The sequence below is a fragment of the Lygodium microphyllum genome, chromosome 4 (genome assembly GCF_053477565.2).
Source record: "Lygodium microphyllum isolate KBCC chromosome 4, Lygodium_microphyllum_v1.1.10, whole genome shotgun sequence".
Taxonomy (NCBI): domain Eukaryota; kingdom Viridiplantae; phylum Streptophyta; class Polypodiopsida; order Schizaeales; family Lygodiaceae; genus Lygodium; species Lygodium microphyllum.
Genome location: NC_141138.1, coordinates 144,781,416 through 144,801,925, shown reverse-complemented (window position 1 = coordinate 144,801,925; position 20,510 = coordinate 144,781,416). Strand labels below are relative to the sequence as shown.

The 20,510-nt window shown below is 45.2% G+C and overlaps 1 protein-coding gene across 2 annotated transcripts in view; it reads left to right on the top strand.

The window, feature by feature from the left end:
- LOC148037727 (dual specificity protein kinase YAK1 homolog) overlaps positions 1–18,578 on the top strand; it is a 162,404-nt gene extending 143,826 nt beyond the window's left edge. Inside the window, exons 13-16 of one of the 2 annotated variants that reach the window (XM_087676682.1) lie at positions 16,941–17,015; positions 17,096–17,173; positions 17,309–18,042; positions 18,133–18,578. In XM_087676682.1, coding sequence (XP_087532808.1) covers positions 16,941–17,015; positions 17,096–17,173; positions 17,309–18,042; positions 18,133–18,235 — 990 coding nt within the window. In that variant the 3' untranslated portion in view covers positions 18,236–18,578. The remainder of the gene's footprint in view (positions 1–16,940; positions 17,016–17,095; positions 17,174–17,308; positions 18,043–18,132) is intronic. The other variant, XM_087676683.1, reaches the window with a different exon arrangement.
- Positions 18,579–20,510: the final 1,932 nt, after the last annotated feature.

Genomic DNA, 20,510 nt, shown 5'->3' with positions numbered 1-20,510 from the left:
CACCTGAACGGGTGGGATCGGTAAGAGGAACTCCAGCTGTCAAAAGCTTGGACTCAGGGTCCATGGGGCATGAGATAGGCCGACACTCAGCCATATCAAACTCCGAAAGAAGCTCGGAGATGTACCTGTGCTGCGAGATAAAAATGCCCTGTGCCATCTGATAGATCTCCAGGCCTAGAAAGAAGTGAAGGATTCCTAGATCCGTCATGTCAAACTCCTGCTGAAGAATGGACCGTATGTGCTCCACCTGCTGAGTGTCGCTCCCTGTAATGATAAGATCATCCACATACAAGATAAGGAACACCGAAAGAGAATCCACAACCTGTAAGTAGAGGTTGGGATCATAAGCGGAGCGCGCAAAGCCACTCTGTAGAAAGAAGCGGTCAATCCGCTGGTACCAAGCACGAGGAGCCTGCTTTAGGCCATAAAGAGCCTTCCGCAGCTTGTAGACATGATCCTCCTTCCCCTGCACAAGAAAACCAGGAGGCTGTGAAACATAAATCTCCTCCTCAAGAACGCCATTCAGAAAAGCAGACTTGACGTCCATCTGATAGACAGGCCAACGGTGGTGAGCAGCAAGAGCCAAAAGAACTCGGATGGTAGACATCCTGGCTGTAGGAGCAAAAGTCTCAAAGTAATCCAACCCTGCACGCTGAGCAAAACCCTTGGCAACAAGCCTAGCCTTATGCTTTTGTCCAAGAAGCCATCTGCAAGATACTTGGTCTTAAAGACCCATTTCACACCAATCACCTTCCGTTTCGCGGGACGCGGAACAAGCTCCCACGTATGGTTTCGCTCGATGGAATCGAGCTCGGCCTGCATAGCCTGTCTCCAAATATCCTGTGCAAGAGCCTCCTCCATTGTGACTGCATCCTGTGTAAAAATGACTCGGGTACCTAACTGAGTAAGACCATGCACAGATAATAGGTTAAAGCCCAAATCAGGGACATAGAGAACTTTGGCAGAGGAAGACCGCCTGTCAGAAAACATAGGTAAAGTCCCCACGCCTCGAACAGGAACTGTAGAATTGTCACCAATGGTGACTGTACCCCCTCTGGAATGAAGATCTTGAAGCCAATCCTGACGGAAGGTCATATGTGAAGATGCTCCACTGTCGACGAGCCAAGGCTTCTCCTGTGTGGTAGAAGCTAGGGCAGTGTCTTCCTCAACAAAGAGATGCACAAACGCAGATTCCGTTGTGGCTGGGGCCACCTTCGAGTCCTTCTCCTTAGGCTTCAAATGGGGATACTTCTGCCAACACTTCTCCTCGGGATGAGTGCCCTTCCCACAATGGGGACACTTGGGCTTCTTCTCCTTTGCATCCTTCTTGTCCTCCTCCTTCTTGTCCTTGGCCTTCTCCTTCTTTTGTTTCTTCTTCTTGCCTCCACCTGTGCCGGCCGTAAATGCCTTGGTGGAGCCACTGGCTCCCACCTCTTTGAGTCGCTCGTCATGCTACAAGACAAGCGGGGAAAGCTCCTCCCATAGGAGTGTCTCACGGGTCCTCGAAGTGATGAGGCTGGTGTAGAAGACATCATAACGGGGTGATGGCAGCTGAGTCAGCAGAATCATCGCCATATCCTCAGACGATATCAAACGACCAAGAGAGGCTAGCTCGCCTCGCATATCCTCCATCTTCGTGATGTGCTCCTTCATGGAAGAAGAACCATCAAGACTGAGCATCCGCAATTTCTTCTCTAGGGAAATCTTGTGAGCAAATGTCTTGTGCTGATACAAAGACGCAAGCTTTGTCCACACTTCCGCCGCGGTCTTTAACCTGTGAACATGTACAAGAACAGAATCATGTAGACTCATAAAAAGAAAGGAACGGGCTCGAGAGTTGAGCCTATCCCATAAGGTTGCACGGTCCATAGAGGTGCCATCGGACGAATCCACGGGGGGTCGGTCGATGGGCGAAGAAACAAGCTCCCATAGGTCAAAGGTATCAAGGATGCAAGCCACCTTGCATGACCATAGGGAGTAGTTGGAACCATCCAACTTATCTTCCTTCGGAAAGGAAGGGAGAATCGGCACCTGTATAGAGGGAATCAGGGAAGGCATCTGCACATCTGAAGCAGTCTTCACTGAAGAAACCTTCGCAGTAGATGGAACCCTCTGAGATGCATGGACTGAAGAAGGACGAGTGCGAGGAGGTTCTTCCCGATGTCGAACTTCACGATAATCCCGCCTCCGCTCAGAGAAATGATGAGAAAGAAGCTCATCCTCTGAGTCTTCAAAGCCTAAAAACTGGTAAGACATCTTCCAATCTGCAAAAATACCAAAGAAAGTTGTGCCGCTGTCGATATAGGACCAGCAATGAGGTCACCAACCACCAAGATGCAGGCAGAGAGTGCCTACAAACACCTGGATCTGCAAAACGCAAAGAGAACTGATGGCGAACACCAGAGAAGAGACCACCAGCACCAAGAAACAGCCCGGACAGAGGTCACCAGCAGAAAAAGTGCCGCCTGGGGTGGAAGCGACCTACAGAGCAGCAAAACGCAGCCTGTAGGGAGGTCGCCCAGCAGCAGGAGAGGCCGCCTGGTGGAAAACGCAGGGTTGCTGCGTCGCTGGATGACGTGGCAGCCTCTGCAATCAGCGTGGGCAGCAAACGCAGGCTGTACAGCCTCCTGAAGCAGTCGCCTGGCTGTTGTGGATCTGTTGGCAGCAGCAGTAAGGTATTTCTCTTCCTGAAGGTATGTCCTCCGTGCTCTCAATCAGACGATGATACCATGTGAGAGTGCGCAACGGAAGAAGAACACGAACACAGCGGAGAGGAGAGAGAAAGCAGAGAATGAAGGAAGAAAGTCTGCACTGACTGAGATGAATGCTGAATACACTGAAATGGACAGAACAGTCCCTGCACGCAGCCCGGAGCGTCAATGAGGGAACCAGGACAGACTGGAAGCAGTGGCAGCACCAATGCCGGAGACGGAGGCGACGGGAGCAGTGCTGTACCTGCAGAGCACAATGCTGGAATGACTGGGGGGACAGCTATAAATAGCCCCCCAGGCCAGAAAACTGGCCGACCTGGCCAGATTTGGCCGACCAGCCAGATCTGGCCGACTTTGGCCAGATCTGGCCGACTGCCCAGAAAATGGGCAGTCTGGACAAAAAACAGCCCAGTTTGGGCTGTATGACACCCAAGGCTGCTGGCTAACCAGGGCAGCCACAAAATGAACTGACAGAGCTCCTCTGTCTCCTGTCAGACTCTGACAGGAGCTCACAACCAGGAGATGACAGACTGAGAATGATAAAGAGCAGGCTAACAGTACAGTGATCACAGAGACAAAGCATGCACATGTTTTAGAGATAGTAGAGAGGAGATGGGTATGGATGCATAAGCTCATCCATGGTTTTGTCACATTGGTACATCCGGCCTATAAGTCACCGGTGGTCGTGGATGATAGAGAGCTCTATTTGAACCAACTTACTTATTTGACTCGTGTCGTCCTTGTGCATGACCACAATGCAGTGCTGGAGAAGCTAGGATGCTATGCAGATTAGAGAGGGCAAGTGGCTTTTGCTTCTCCCACTTTTTGGAGGAGAGAGTCACTTGTGAAGTCGTTGTTTCAGTGGCAAAACTTTGGATACGCATTGGAGACCCTTCAGCCCTTAGCCATGAGGGTCCTTGCCTAGGATTACTCTTCGGGTGCATGTGAGAGAAATGAGAGTGCCTATTCTCTCATTCACACAAAGATTCGCAATTGGCTTAGCACATGACAGTTAGAGCGGCTAGTCTATTGTTGCACTAACTTATGCATGATGAGGGCTATGATGAGCATGGATAGTTCGAAGGAGGTAAAGTTTAAACACTTACCCAACTTTGAAGTTTATACTTTACAATTTAGACTTTAACATTTACAATCTTATGTACATTATGTAGATGAATGTTGATACGTTCAAGTTGACGGGCGACACTTTTCCAAGTGTACATTAGGAGGTGGACGAGGAGGAGGGGAGGATTTTTATAGAGCTCTATAGAGAGCTTATAACAGTAGATACTTGTGACACTTGTAGTCAGTGTGTTCGTGGGCAAGGAGTAGGTGGTAGTAGAGGCATGGTCATTCGGCACCCTCCAACATCGAGGAGGGGTGGTTTGAGTGGCTTGTAGACATGTAAAATGAGACTCTAGTAGCTCACATCTTGTGCCTTATGATGATATCCCCCCCTTGCCTACACAGCCTTCACCTAGGGAGCCATCATTTGATAATGATGATAACCTCATTAGTAAAGATGAATATGAGAGTGTCTCATCATCCGATACCAAAGTGTCATCTTTAGACCCTCTTGATGAGCACTCAAATGGTTCTAATAATGATGATAATGATAGTGGTGCCCCATCATAGATTCATAGGTCTCTCTCTTTTTTGTATCTACTATCATTGTATCCACATGTATGATGCCACTATGATGCATAATCCATGGACCATCATCCATATATGTACTAGACTATAGTTGTATCACATGTTGTGCTCAGCCCATGCAATCATGATGGCTACCCTCATGTATTCATCTTATTTTGTAATGAAATGGCTATTTCCACTTTAAATGTGAATGCATAAAAGCATCAAACTTATGGTACCATTCCCTAGGTGCCTACTTAGGTATTCCTTGCCTTTTTCTTCAAGGCCCTTAGGCTGATGTCTCATCATATTTTTTTGCAAGTAAAATATGGCTAAATATATTACTCAGAAGGTTGATTACAACGGAGTGCTTATGCTCAACAGACTAGCTAAAGCTGATGCAAATCACAAATCCATCATATATACAAGCTTCTCAAGGCGGTCTGGGGGGGATGGGGGCAAGAAGCCATGGAGGGGGGTTGTATCGCTATCTAGGGCTGCCTGCTTGCATCATGAAGAATAGGTCCTGGCTGCCCCAAGTATGTAGAAAGTGAAGATGGAGCTCCTGAAGAGCTCGAGACTCGCCTTGCACCTGGTCCCACTGACCACGGAGGGAGTAGATGATGGAAGTCCAAAACTCTACTAAAGTCGTATGTCCTGAAAGGCACTCTTTGCCAAAAACCTCTTGACATCGTGCCTTCCAAATGTGCCATCTTGTAAGACTTTGTATGATCTCCCATACCTCTAAGCGGTCTGATGTGAGCTCCTCCAGTACTTGGCGGCTGGGTAAAGCCTCCAAGCCGACCACTGCACAAGACCTAGTCTCATTGATGAAAAACATGTCCTGCATCCCGGCCTCATACAAAAGGTGATGGCCCTGGCTGATTGCCTGCCAGCAAAAAGCCCCCCATGAGATATATCCAAGGCTGGGTGCCACACAGCAGAGAATACAGCAGGCTCCTCTCCACACGAGCTGTGCCGCCTCGCAAGACCAAAGGCAGTGCTTTGGGGTTTCCAAGTGTTGTTGTGGGCAACTCTTACACCTTCCATCCTGCTGCATCTGGGCCAGCCAACTCCCAACTGCTAGACCCCCATGTGCCAAAAGCCAAAGGAAATATAACACCCTCTTCGGCCTCCAGCTGTCCCGCAGGTGGCACCAGAAAGTTCGACGGAAGGTATCCGTGATGCTGTGCTCCGTCCCAGTATCTGCTACACGAAGGCCCCCAATCCATGTCCTCTTGCATCAATACATATCTACCAATCTTAGCTGTGTACTCCAAGAACCTCAGTGGCTTCTTGGTGACCGCAGTGGCCCGCCATAGTCACTTTCCAAGGTCCCACTCCAGCGCATCAAGTGGCTTGCTCTCCCATATCCAGAGGCACCACTCCCAGAACTCCTCCCATGGCACATAAGGATCCAGCGGCTAGGTCTTCCCTTAGAGACCAAACCACACGAATCCTCCTCCAAGGAAGGACAGCAATCTCTTGATCTTGCTACCCTCTGTCAAGGACCAAACGCCCCCCATCCTAAACGGTGAAGAAAATCCCGTAGGGGGCAGTGCCCACTCTACCTGCCACCTGTAAGGGGATACCTGCCAATGATAATCTAGCAACCCACACCTCACCAGGCTCCACTAGCTCTCAGATCGGGGGGTCAAGCCACTCCTGAGGGATCGCTGAGTCAATCTCCCTCCTTCTCACCTCAGCTCCTCTCGCTGACAACCTGATGCCTGCTGCAACACCTTCTGCTCCACCATCCTGTACACCTCCTGCCACTTCCTGATAATACAAGCAAGGCCAACCTCACTGGATGTGGAGATGCTTGCTAATCTGTATCCCGTCCCAATCTCTAACTTGGGGGTTCTAGATCACCGGCTAGTGGTCTATCTCCTCCTAGCATCCTAGGGACCTTGAAATTAGGGCCTTGTGGAGACCTTGCCACACACGAAGTAGGCTGCAGAGAAAGGAAGATCTACGTTGTGTGACCTGGGCAGTCGTGAAGATCCATCCCAAGGATGGCCTCCAACCACCACCAAACCTTGGTCTGCACTCCAGGAGACCCTCTTGCAAAAGAAGCTTCCAGGTCTTCCCTCCTGGTATGAGATCATGGGCCACTAGCTTGCCCAAAAGTGCTAGGCTCTAAAACTCTGGGTCGATGATCCCAAGCCCTTTCTCAGATCGATAATGCCGAATGATGGTTGCCCATGCTACCTTGGCCCGAGAATCCCTGGAACCGTCTGAGCCGGCCCAAAGAAAATTCTGCACTAGGCAGCAAAGTTGAACCACACAAGATGAGGAGAAGCACCAACACAAGGCTATGTACTAAGGCGTCACTAGGAGGACCTAGTTGATCACCAGGGCTCAGCCCGCTAAGGAAAGATGGGCAGTGTGCTCCAATAGGTCAGCTTTTGTCTGATAGAGTCGAGAACTGAAAGAAACTGCTAGGCAGAAGTGATGTCGAGCCCCACCTGGAACCCTAGGTATCGGCGGACGGTTTGTCCCCTACACACCCATCTGAACCCCAAGTGGATGCCCCATTCCATGCTGGAGTCTGGGTTTGTAAGAAAACCAACCAACTTTTACCATTTGATTTTCGCTCCAGCTGCAATGCAAAATACCTCTAGAGCTAGAATCATCTGCATATTCTGAGTCTAGCAGCTCTGTCTTCTCCCTCACCAAAAGTCAAAGGCTACGTAGCCCGCTCACACATGAGCGGAGGAAGTAGTACATTGCCTCTACAAAGAGTAAGAACAGATACAGGGCAAGAGGATAGCCTTGCCGGACAAATCTCTCCAACCGAAACTCCTCCCCCTCCTGCCACCTATGAGAACCCTGCTAGTGGCCGATCTATAAAGTGCAGAAACCCCACAGATCCATGCCTAGGGGAAGCCCAATCTCATGATAGTGCCCTCTAAGAAGTCCCAGTCAACCTTATCATAGGTCTTCTCAAAGTCCAGGAGTACAGCCAATCCGTGACCACTGTACTGAGCCAACTCGATCGCCTCGAAGAAGGTGAAGACATTGTTTAGGATGCTCTTATCCTGGACAAAACCTGTCTACATATGTCATGAATGATGTCTAGAAGCACGGGACGAAGTCGACTACCAATCATCTTGGCTAGTGCCTTATAGGCCATTGACAGCAAGGTGATCGATCTCCACTGGGATAGCTCCAACCGGTCTCCCCCTTTGGGGAGGAGACTGACAAGACGTGCCACTAGACTCCCTGGCATCCATCCTGAGCTGAAAATCTCCTGAAAGGCCAGTAGTAGGAGGTCCTTCACCACCTCCCAGTAGGTAGTGAAGAAGGCCTTAGAAAGACCATCCTCACTCAGGCATTTTTACCCATCCTGTGCATGGAAAGCCTCCACTAATTCCTTCTCTGTGAAGGGGTCTAGGAGGGAGCGTCCTATCTTCTCTATGACGAGGGACAGAATGCAGTCCCAAACCTATTGTCTACAACATTGTCCTTTGGCTGAGACTGTCTCTTGCTGAAAAAGATGTCTATAGTAATCAGTGGCAATCTCCATCACCTCATCACGGGAGGTCTGTCCTAGGTGGTGGCAGCTCACTGGATGTTGGCGGCAGTCAGCAAGAGGAAGGTCGAGGGGCAGCTTGGAGATGAGGAGAGGTCGCGTGGCAAGGGGGCGGTGGCGAGGAGGGGGTGGATATGCAGATTTCCTGATGGGGAGAGAGGGACTCGACATGACAGGGGGCCGCAGGGCGAGAGAGGCAAGGGCATATCGGGAAGGGAGATTGCCTGGCGAAAGGGGGAGGCGCAACACGCCACAAGGGGGTAAGGCGGGAGAAACGAGGGGTAGCGTAAAGGCACGACGGCAGTAGCAGCAACATGATAGAGGAACTGCAATACAAACAGAGATTTTGCTAGATTCATGATGTCTCATCATACAAGTCCCCATGTAGAAGAGTTGTCTTTATATTCATCTCATAAAGATCCAATGAAACTAGACTTCCTTCTCAAATAGGGTGATAAACAACCTAATTTAACACTAATTATAGCAAGCATGAAATTCACATAAACTGAAAACACACACTTTGTCACTTTAATCTTGGACATTGGACACCCTACTGGCTCGAAAACTAGTGCCCCTTTCGGTATTTCTTTATCTTATATTGTAAATGGAAGGAATACAACTAATATTCTTTAATCTCCTCCGCTAATCCAAGTATCTCTTACTGTCAAAACTGACCAACAAGCCTCCAAACCAATTTGCCTTTGGTTTGCATAGGGATTGTCCTTCACTTTGCTCCTTGAAAGACAAATTCAATCCCAAATTTGATATTGGTTGGCTAGCCTCTTGAATCTCCCTGAAATTCCTTAATTTCAGCTGCTGGAATTCAAGTCCTAGGCTCTCAATTCTGAGCATGCATCTAGAGGTAGCTGTCAGATCCCTAATTTCTGCTATTAATTAGGGTTTACATTAAAGATTAACTGAAATCTCTTCCTTTGATAGCTCGATTTGCTGGAAAATGCTGAGAAGAGATAATGTTGTAGAGAGAGATTTCAGAGTTTCATCGTGAGAAATGCTGGAAAACTGTTGCTTTCTTGCTCAAACAGCCATGAAAGTTGTCACATACAGCTTAGGACCACCAAAAAGACTAATGCTCCCTCCTATATGGTGCCATCTGCACCAGAAGGACCTTGGGCTCCTGTCACATGCTATAGGACTAATTCCTAGTGATTGCAAATCACATCAGCAGCCTCTCCTTGCTCTCTAACAACCTCCTTCTCTCTCACAATGACTGGAGTAGACTCCACCATCCCCTAAAAACATTTTTTCCACTTGCATGGGCAAGTTTTGCCAAGTAGCAGCCTTCTAATCCCATTTTCCAGCATTATCCAGCTTATTAAATTAATTTTCAGAATATGAATTTTGAAAATTAATTTAATAATTATTCTAATGCTCAAAATTAATTTCACTAGCCAATAAGTAAGTTGGCTAGGCCGATTTGTCTTCCAAGTATCTCTGAGAATTATTGACCCTTAGACCAGCAATAATTAATTAATTAATGCCTAGTCACATTTATACGAAGCACCCGAATGGCATCCAAGAGCAATAGACATTTAGTGTTCCCTGAGAAAAGCTTGTTGTCCACTGTATTATAGCAATGAAATCTCTGCTAAAACTGAGCTATTTGAGCTCAATCCAATTCACGAGGAACTCCCAAGCATTAGATGACCATCCGGGTATCAAGGCTAAGTACTATGAGCATCATAGAAGCACATTAGAATGAGTTACAGGCTGTCCGGACCTGTAGACAACAGGCCCGTCTGAATATCCAGCCAATGTCTGAGCATGTACTGCTCAAGAGAGTGCTCTAATGCAACCAAGAATGCCTGGGGAAGTTGCCAAGAGTGTGGCCAAGTGCAGGAGAGCTTCAAGAGCTGATTGTGATGATCAAATTGATCAAAGATGGGGGGCTTGCAAATAGGCACAAATCACGCTGATTTGCTGATGTGGTCTGTTGCTAATGCTAAACCAAATTAGGCACAAGGGAAGCTCCAATATATCTCAAGTCCTAGAACAAGCCTCAAGTGATGGGAAGAAGCAAGGAAGAGATAGAGCTGAATGTGTACCTTGGAATGAAGCATCCATGGTTGTCCTGAAATGAAATGTTGTAGGTATTCACAGGCTGAAGCAAACTAAAGGGGAAGGGCTTCTCAATGCCAGTGCAATAGCTCTAATACGAGTTGAAGGGAGTGAGCCAGGAGTAGAAGCACACAAGTGGAAGCAAGAGCTATGGTGGAAGGAGCAGGAGCAAGAGCAAGAGAAAGAGAGAGAGAAAGACACAAGTTATGGGAACTCCAACAGTCACAATGTGTGACCGACCTTCCCTTATTCAAATGTTATTGAAAGAATAAAGAATGAAATGAGAATGATAGGCACCCGCCACCTGCAGTGTACAGGTGTGCAGGTTCTATCAGTCAAGTAATACACTGAAAGAATAAAGAATAAAGTGACACTGATAGGCACCCGCTACCTGTAGTATATAGGTGTGTGGGTACTATCAGTCAAGTAATACACAGACAGCTAGGCACATGCACCTTTTGTTGAGATATCGAGCTCCACTCGTGATACGCCAGGGTGACCGTTGTATATTTATGTCACCGACTTGTCAGTTGCAGACGCGGTTGGTACACCGCCCATGAATAATAGCTACATGATAGCTATCCTTATCTACTCTAGTTCGTGGCTCAGTTAGTATGCCACCTTAGTTAGTTGAGTTTGGTTTGAGACCCATATATAGGGTTCTTCTATTTCTTTGTACTTGAGTTCTTTTGGCTTACACAACTAAGAAGAGGAAAACTGTTTTCAGCCTCCACCCTTGTGTGTCTTCCCCCATTGTGCAAGCAAGAAAGCTTCAAGCGAGACTCCTTCCTTCTCTCCCACAATCTTGACATGGTATCAGAGCCTTGTTCGTGGTAAGGAGCTCAAGAAAGCAAGCCAAGCTCGCGGTGGTCTGGTAAGAGGAGCAGTGTTGCTTTCATTTCCTGTTTTGGGAGCAGATCTCTGCAGGTAGCACAGCCGGAAATTGCAGGAGTGCATTGTCTCAGGTTGAGACGCCCTTCGCGGTGAAGCAAGAGGGCAGTATATGCTGCGGGAAAGGGCTTTAGCCCTAGGCGACCTTGTTTTTTTTATTTGAGGCCATTTCGGGGCCTGTTTTGCAGACGGAAGTTTTCTGCACGCACTCAAGAAAAGGCCCAGTTTTATGCTGTGCGACCACTGTTCTACAGGTCGGTGAAAAGTTACTGTAGAAATTGCATCGTATGCTTGTGCGCAGAGACATTGGGAGTTTCAGAATCATCCTTGGTTCCTGTTTATGCAAAATCGTCACTAGGAAGTGACTGTGTGGTCAAATACCACTTTCGCCAGTTTTGCAGATTTGCCCTTGTGAGGGTGAAGCTGTGTTTTTTGCAGTGACAGAATTTCTTGCAGTATTCTGTAATGGCGTCTGATTCTCTTTCACAGATTGTCACTGAAAAGCTTGACAAGAACAACTTCCAGGCATGGAAGTTTAGAATGACGAATTTCCTTATGGGAAAAGGATATTGGGAATTTGTTGCAGGAAATGAAGAAGAACCAGTTCTTCCTGATGTTCCCAATCAACAACAAATGCAGGCATTTAAAACATGGCATGAGAGAGCCAGGAAAGTTATGTATTGGCTGTCTATCAGTATTTCAGACTCTATGATTGTGCATATTCAGGATGCAAGTACGCCAAAGGAGGCATGGGATACTTTGTCAAAAATGTATAGCACAAATACGCAAGCCAGGAAAATGCAGCTCAAGCAAGAGTTGCATAATGTGCAAAGAGAAAGTATGAGCATCAACGACTACCACATGAAGGTGAAGAAGATTGCAGATGCACTTGCTTCCATTGGGTCGCCAGTGGAAGATGATGATTTAGTTTCCGTGACCTTGAATGGTCTAGGAAAGGATTATGCACAGTTTCGGACATCCATTTCAGTTCGTGAAAGATTTCCTGATTTTGAGGAGTTGATTGCTCTTCTAATTTCTGAGGAACAGAGAAATGGTGGTGCATCTTCTTCAAGAGGAACTTCAAAAGAAGCTGTCTTCTACTCAAATGCTGGAAGAGGTAGAGGCAGAGGTAGAGGAGGCCGATTTGGAGGCCGTGGCAGAAATCAGAATATGCAGCAAACTCAAGAAAACCAGTCCTATGGAGGAGGACGTGGTAACTCTAGAGGCAGGGGGAGCCAAAGAGGTCGTGGTGGATGGCAAAGAGGCCAAAATGCAAACAGTAATGTTGAATGCTACTATTGTGGTAAAATGGGTCATATGGCTAAAGACTGCTATAAAAAGCAGAATGACATCATGAATGGAAAACTGCAACAAGGGAATTATGCATCTTCTAGTAGACAGGGTGATGACAGAAATGAGCATTTGTTCATGGTGCAGCACATGAACAATTCTATGACAAGTGCAGAAGAAAGCAATGATGTATGGTATGTTGACTCAGGTGCATCAAACCACATGACAGGTCATGCAGAATGGATGGAGGATGCAAGGAAAATGGAAAAACCAGGATTTGTGGAGACTGGTGATGATACTGCACATCCTATTGTGCAGATTGGAAAAATTCCCTTGTCTATGCAGGGTGGGAAAAAGAAATACCTGTCCGATGTATTTCATGTCCCGAATATTACCAAGAATCTGGTTTCAGTTGGTCAAATGGTTGAACAGGGCTTGCAGGTCAGATTTAATCCTCATGGATGCTTTGTTGAGGATATGAAAAATAAAGGTCGCTTGATAGCAAAAGGAAAGAAGAAGGGCAGAATGTTTACATTGGATGCAGACATGTCTGAATTGAGTGCAGCAATGTTTGCACATGGGACCGGTGTAGTTGCAGATATTGATATCTGGCATAAACGCATTGGTCATGTTAATGTACAGCGACTTAAATCAATGCAGGCCCAAAATATTGTTGCAGGATTGCCCAAATTCAAGGTTGCAGAAATGCATAAGGTATGTGAAGCCTGTCAGTTTGGAAAACAGGCAAGGAAACCATTTCCTAGACATGTTCAAGAGAGTGAGAAGCCATTGGAATTAATTCACTCTGATGTGTGGACAACTAAAGCTGCATCTCTTGGAGGCTGTCATTATTTTGTCAGTTTTATTGATGACTATAGCAGAAAAGTTTGGGTGTATTTTATGAAAAAGAAAAGTGAAGTTTTTGGGCATTTCAAAACTCTTAAAGCTATGGTTGAAAAAGAAACAGGCTTGCAGATAAAATGCCTAAGGTCAGATGGAGGGGGAGAGTACCTCTCAAATGAGTTTGCAAAGTTCTTGCAGGAGCATGGCATAAAGCAGCAATATTCATGCAGTTATACCCCACAACAAAATGGAATTGCAGAAAGGAAAAACAGGCATATTGGAGAGGTATCTCGTGCCATGCTCAATGAAAAAGACTTGCCAGATTTTTATTGGGCTGAAGCAGTTGCTACAGCAGTCTACATAATGAACAGGACTCCCACTGCAGCAATACATGGAATGACTCCAGAGGAGAGGTATACTGGTAGGAAACCAGATATTTCTCATTTGAAAATTTTTTGTTGCATTGCCTATGTACATGTGCCAGATGAGCTGAGATCCAAGTTGGATCCAAAAGCTGAGAAGTGCATCTTTATTGGTTACTCTCTGCAGCAAAAAGGGTATAGATGCTATAACCCTTCTACTCGTAAGTTTACAGTGAGCAGAGATGTTGTTTTTGATGAGATGAGTAGCTGGTATAGACCAGTAAATGTGATTGATGATGAAGATGCACAAAATGGTAATGCTACACAGAATTCACAGCAGCAGTCACAAAATATTAGTGGACCTGGAGCGTCCTCTAGCAGTGGTTCACATTCTTCGCCATGGACAGGCAGATTGAGATCAGGAGAATCTTCTCAAAGCAATGCAGATAGTGGTATGCAGGTATCACGAAAAGGAAAAGAGAAGGTTGATCAGCCCATGTTTGATGTGAATGCAGGTCACTCTTATGTGGATGGTGAATCCAGTGGCTCAGAACAGAGCATTGATGATGAGTTGGGTATTCCTTCTATTGTTACACCTGGAGTAAGGAAGACCAGGGATGTTTTGAGAGCACCTGGGAGTGAACCTACTTTGCGCAGGTCTACAAGAGCTAGGTATCCTGTGGATAGGCTGAAATATGATGGATTTACAGCCATTCACTATGCATATATGGTCAAAGTGATACAGGAACCAGAACCCACATCTTTTGAGCAAGCCATGGGAAAAGAAAAATGGGAGAAAGCCATGGATGAAGAAATGGATGCCTTGGAAGCAAATGCTACATGGGAGTTAGTACCTTTGCCTAAAGGTAAGAATGCAATTGGCTGTAAGTGGGTTTATAAGGTGAAGCACAATGCTGATGGTTCTGTGAACAAATACAAGCCAAGATTAGTAGTCAAGGGGTATGCACAAACATATGGCATTGACTATGAAGAAACATTTAGTCCGGTTGCAAGGATGGCAACCGTAAGAGCAGTCATTGCTATGGCTGCATCAAAGGGATGGTCTTTACATCAGATGGATGTAAAGAATGCCTTCTTGCATGGTGATTTGCAAGAAGAGGTCTATATGGAGCAGCCACCAGGTTATGTGCATGCTGTTCATCCTGAGTTTGTTTGCAGGTTGAAGAAAGCCTTGTATGGCTTGAAGCAAGCACCTAGAGCATGGTCTGACAAGATAGGACAGTATCTTGTCACTATTGGCTTTCAGATTTCCAAGGCAGATTTCTCACTTTATGTGAGAAAAACAGAGAAAGGTATTATGCTGCTTGTCATTTATGTTGATGATTTGATTATGACAGGTGACAGTGATGAAGATATCCTTCATGTGAAAATGCTATTGAAGCAGAAGTTTGAGATGAAGGATTTGGGAGAGCTGCGTTATTTCTTGGGCATTGAGGTGATTAGATCACCAAGTGGGATACAGCTCTTGCAGAGGCAGTATGGATTGGACATGCTGTCCAAATATGGGATGACAGGCTGTAAGCCTATTTCAATTCCTTTGGAGCAAAATGTGAAGCTGAGCACAGATGCAGGTGAGCTTCTAGAAGACCCTACTATGTACAGACGCATAGTAGGAAGTTTGATTTATATGACTATTACCAGGCCAGATTTGAGCTATGCTGTTGGATTGGTAAGTCAGTTTATGCAGGCTCCAAGGAAACCACATTTGGATGCGGCTAGACGCATACTTAGGTATGTGAAGTCCACATTGCAGTATGGACTATTTTATGAGACTGGGGTTCAGATACAGTTGCATGGATACACTGATGCTGATTGGGCTGGTAGTATTTCTGATAGACGATCTACCAGTGGATATGTATTCTCTTTTGGGAGTGCTGCAGTCACTTGGAGCAGCAAGAAACAGCCTACAGTTGCCTTGTCGAGCACAGAGGCTGAGTACAGGGGTGCAGCAATGGCTGCATGTGAGGTAGCTTGGTTGCATAAGCTACTTTATGATATGCATCAGTCTACAGATGGGCCAGTTGTCATTTATTGTGACAATATGAGTAGTATACACTTGGCAAATAACCCAGTCTATCATGCTAGAACAAAGCACATTGAGGTGCATTATCACTATGTGCGAGAGAGGGTTTTACTAGGTCTTATTGATCTAGTTTATGTCAGCACAGAGGATCAGGTAGCTGACATATTCACGAAGGCATTGGGCGCAGAGAAGCTGCGCAAGTTCAGAGACCTGCTTGGTGTGCAGGAATTGGGATTGAGCTCGAGGGGGAGTGTTGAGATATCGAGCTCCACTCGTGATACGCCAGGGTGACCGTTGTATATTTATGTCACCGACTTGTCAGTTGCAGACGCGGTTGGTACACCGCCCATGAATAATAGCTACATGATTTACCCCCAACATAAACCTTTCAAGTGTTCTTTCTCAGGCCATTGTAGGACAGCTGACAGCTGACAGCCTAGGCAGGTTTCTTTCTTCATGTGGCTAGTTGGCTAATGTTTGTCTCATGGTGAGCAGTTGCCTTGCACAGGTGCAGTAGGAGAGAGCCCTCGGAGGTGCACAATACCGCCTTCTCTAAAGGCAGGCTTTTCTTTGTGTGGCTTGTTACTGATGGTGGGGACCTCTATTTGGGTAGTTGCCTTGTTCAGATGCTATAAGAGGGGGCCTGTAGAGGTTCCCCCCTACCCCATCTTCTCTAAAAAGCTGAGGTAAAGTTACCATCTTCATCATAGAGGGCGAACCATTTCCAACTGACAAGACCAGAACCTCAGAGACTTATGATCAGAGTTTTGGGAGTTTAGCAAGCTGGCAGATTTCGAAGGCCCAGTGCCAGGTCGGCACAGATGACTGGTAACTTGGCTGAGATTTGGAGCTGCATCATTCATACCCTCAAAGGTTGCTGATATCAGAAAGCTTTATGGAGACTCAGCCACTCCCTCATTAGCCAGAAGTGTATGGGTATTGTTGTTTTGAGAGGGATCACACTATTTTATATGCGTCTTGCCATTTAGTATTGGTAACTGCATTCTGTGCATTCAAGGGTCACTCTGAATGGATTACAAAAGGCTAATCTAAATGTCAAAGACTTTGTGCTAAGAAAGGGCTACAGTTTGAATATACCACTGTTAATCGGGGGATCATTTCAAAAGCAGGGCTAATGAAACTAAGACTGCAGCTAATCCCATGTTTCCTCTTTTTACAAGTACTCAGAAATGTAGGTTGCCAGAATCCTGTAGTCATTGATTAAAATCCTGATGATTTCTTTGTAGTCACTTATGCTCAAAAGGTCTTTGTTCTGTTTACATCCATGATCAGCAGTTCACAATGTCCAATTATGCAACAAAATAGAACGAAAAGGTATTTGCAACAGTAGAAAATGAAATCTTGGTAATAGAAATTGAAGATGTCAGAAAACTAATATTTAGAGATAGATCTTATTCTTTGATACATATGTTGTGAATAAACTACATGCAATGGCATGGAATGAAGAAGTATACTTGAACTGTCAAGCTTTTTTTCTGCCTTCTCAAACTTTCATATTGGATAACAAACCATCGTATGGGCTAACGACTGTGTAGATTAGAGCGCATCCTTTCATCACAAATGAGCCATTTACAGGGTCATATCAACCATCACGACGGGCACAGAAAATGGTAAACTAACTCAAAGCCAGCTCTCAATAATCTTTCCATATTATGAACTAATGTCACTGTTATACACATGGGCTTCTTAGCCGGTTTATCAGGGTATAATGGTGGATCATAATCCAGATTTAGGCCATTGGTCTGCAGTAGGTCTCTCACCACCACAGGTAAAACGTTTCTGTCAACTGTTTTCATTGGATAGTTGTCTCAATGTGAGTCACCAATTTTCTGACTGGGTTTGAGACTTATGCAATGCTACTGATCATGAAAGCTAAATCATATTCTGACTTTTCCTTGTGAAGATGGGTGCGAATTCAAACGCTTTCATTCATACAGATAGCCCACAGGTTTTCCTCGGCAGCAGCTATAGCAGTGCTGAGAGTTTGGGTGATGTTAGTAACAGACTTGAAAGTAGCCCTTGGGTATATGCAAATAGTGTCGGATTATATTCAAAGCATCAATCACCCTCTTCATTTGGAAATGAATGGTCTGGTTACAGTCCACTGCAGAGGATGGGACATTTTCTGCAACTTAACATATGCTTAGCAGGGAGTCCCATTGCTGGTTCTTTCACACCAGTCTCACTGGGTGCAAGTCCTTTAAACCTAGCACATGCTTACTCTCATCTTTCTCCTGGATCTTCATCATTGATTACGTCTCCTAGCAGGCAAGGGCCTATTTCACCAGCTCGAATCAGTAATGGCAGCGCAACTGCGCTAGGCAAAGCTGCTGTTATAAGCCAGTTCAACAAGAGAATGGGCTTGGGATCTCCAGTGTCTGTTATAGATCGGAACAGTTCCACTTCTAGTTCCTACGTGGAAAGCAGTTTGCAAGGTTTGAATTTAGGTTCCCCAGGTAGTCCAACTCAGCATGCATCACAATTTGGACGACAAACAAGTGTGGGAAGACAAAGAATTGGCGACTTTATGAACTATCCTCTTGGTTCACTTGGTGCATTATTGTCAAAGTTGGAGTCAAATTCAAGTACAGGTGAAGATAACCTCCTACAACCTGGCTATGGTGAAGGGGAGTTAAGGTATGAGTAAAAATGTGCTTTTTAAAGCAAATTCTTTGTGAGAAATCACTGCCTTACGATTTGGGTTTACTTGATCACTCAATATAACAGTGAGGAGCTACTTTTCGAAGATGATGCAACAGAATTGATGTCTGCTGGGGGTCCATCTGCCTCAAGGAGGAGCATTGGTCCAGAAAATCATACACCACAATGAGGTGCTGCACACTTATTTAAACAATCAGAAAACATGAAGCCTTTGATATTGGACAGACGTTTTAGCTGAATTCGAGCCTAACAATTCACAAAATTCACTCTTTAGTTCTAGTTTGCTCAATTGGCAAGGACATTACATTGAGCTAAATTCACATGTGTTAAGCTACATCTGAATTTCTCTATTAAAAAGAGGAATATGTCATGAGGCCACTTATTAATAAATTTTATTCTCTTCTCTGAAAAAAATAAGAAAAACTATCACGAGGTCATATGATGAAATTAGACAGTAACTTTAACAGGATTTCATTATATGACAGAGTCTGTAGTGAAATATCCTGAAACTAGAGAAACGGATTGATTGCTTGCATTTGTCTTATTTTGAATACATTTAAGTTTCTAGTTTCAAGTATATTCTCGCTATTGTGAAATTATTGTTCCTGAAGGCCTTTTCTTTTCTAAATTTATGAACTATTCCCAATATAAAAATACAAAATAAGCCCAACTTAAATGAGAGATCAGAGATAAATAAGAAGTCTCGTATAAAGCCCTAGTGAATAGCCAATCAGGTGGTCCGTGATGCCATATGTGGCTCTAAATGGAATAAGTTATTGGAGTCCCAAGTGTGAAGAAAAGTATCTCTCCTGATGTGCATAGAGGAAAGTAGATGTCTTGCAAATCTACAGCATGACTACATCTGATGGTCCAAATGTGCCACACAATAATGCTAGCAATCCAAGTCCCATCTGTGACAATGCACCTTAGTCCCCTCTGCAGTGTGAAAAGCATGGCTTAAGAATCGTGCTGAAGTACTAACCAGAAATGAGAAAGAACTAGCTCTCCTTAAGCTTGTCATATCCATGAGGAAGGCTCGTGTTTGTGGCCCAAGCTGCTGCACCATAAGTTGCTATCATTTTGACTTCACAATGGTAACTATCCTAAAGGCTCTCCTCCACACTCTTGGGCCTTGTGACAGTCTTATAAACCGTACCTCTGTGTCTCTTCTAGCTCTGCACACCTCCTATAGCCTTAGTGCTATCTATCAAGTATACTACAAACCAAAGGAAGAGTGAGATCTTGCTAGGTTTGGAACTGTCATCCAATGTCCTCCGAAATCCAGCCATCTATCATGCAAGTAATAGGATTTGAGTCCAAGTACCATCTCCACCATAATGAGCCGCTATTCCAATCCTCCGACGAGAATATCCAATGAACAAAATTGAGGTTCTTACTTGAGTTTCAAATATTTCTCTGCAATGGAGGCAAAGAGTTTCTCTATGTTGCAATACCAAGTAGTATTCCTCTCTTAAAAAAGAGAATTGTAAAAGGTGGTTGTAAATATCCTCCCCTTTGGCAGAAACTCTTTCACTATCCTGATCGCGAACTTGGCCATGTTGAGGTCTTGTAGTTTTTGTCTGCAAGTGTCCACTACTAAATCCCAAAACATAAGTCATTCTCCCACTGTACAAGTAACTTGACATCTGCCAAGAAAGGCATGTGAGTTGTCCCAAGTGTAGCTGGACTTCGGTCTCAAGTGATGGTTGCAGAGAGGAGGTTGCCTAATCTTCTCTCTCTTCAATTATGGTCGGTGCTAACCGATGAAGGCTAGATGATACACATCTCCAAGCTTGTATGATGGTAGTTGAGAGTCCTGACCTTGAATCCTCTCCCAAGACCTGTAGGCTTGATCTCTTGAGAGACCTAGTGTACGCTAGATTGCCATGGCCCTTAAACAAAAGTGGGTCACCAACAAGGCTTTGCTTTGACTGTTAGGCTCAATGTTTTCCTAACCATCTTTGAACTTCAGTTGAATGACAGCATGCTATGCTACCTTTGCACTTGCTAGAGTTGTGGGCACCCATCAATCTCTCCATGCGGTGTAATCCTTCTTCTTGTGGGCATTCTTCCCATTGGGCGAGACTAGGATCACATTGCAAATACTCGTCTCGGTGGAGAGAGAGAGAGAGAGAGAGAGAGAGAGAGAGAGAGAGAGAGAGAGAGAGAGAGAGAGAGAGAGAGAGAGAGAGAGAGCTATCTCATCTCTAATGAGACTAGAATCACATTGCAAATACTCTACACCCTAAAGACAATTCTCATTCTGAGAGAGAGAGAGAGAGAGAGAGAGAGAGAGAGAGGGAATGCTAACAAGATGGTAACAAAATATTACACCTTTTTAGTAGGACTAGAAAGGAAACATGATACACGTGGATAATTATAACTTATAAAGTACCAATATAACCATGGTTGTTAGCATGCCTCCTTTTCTATTTCGATAATGA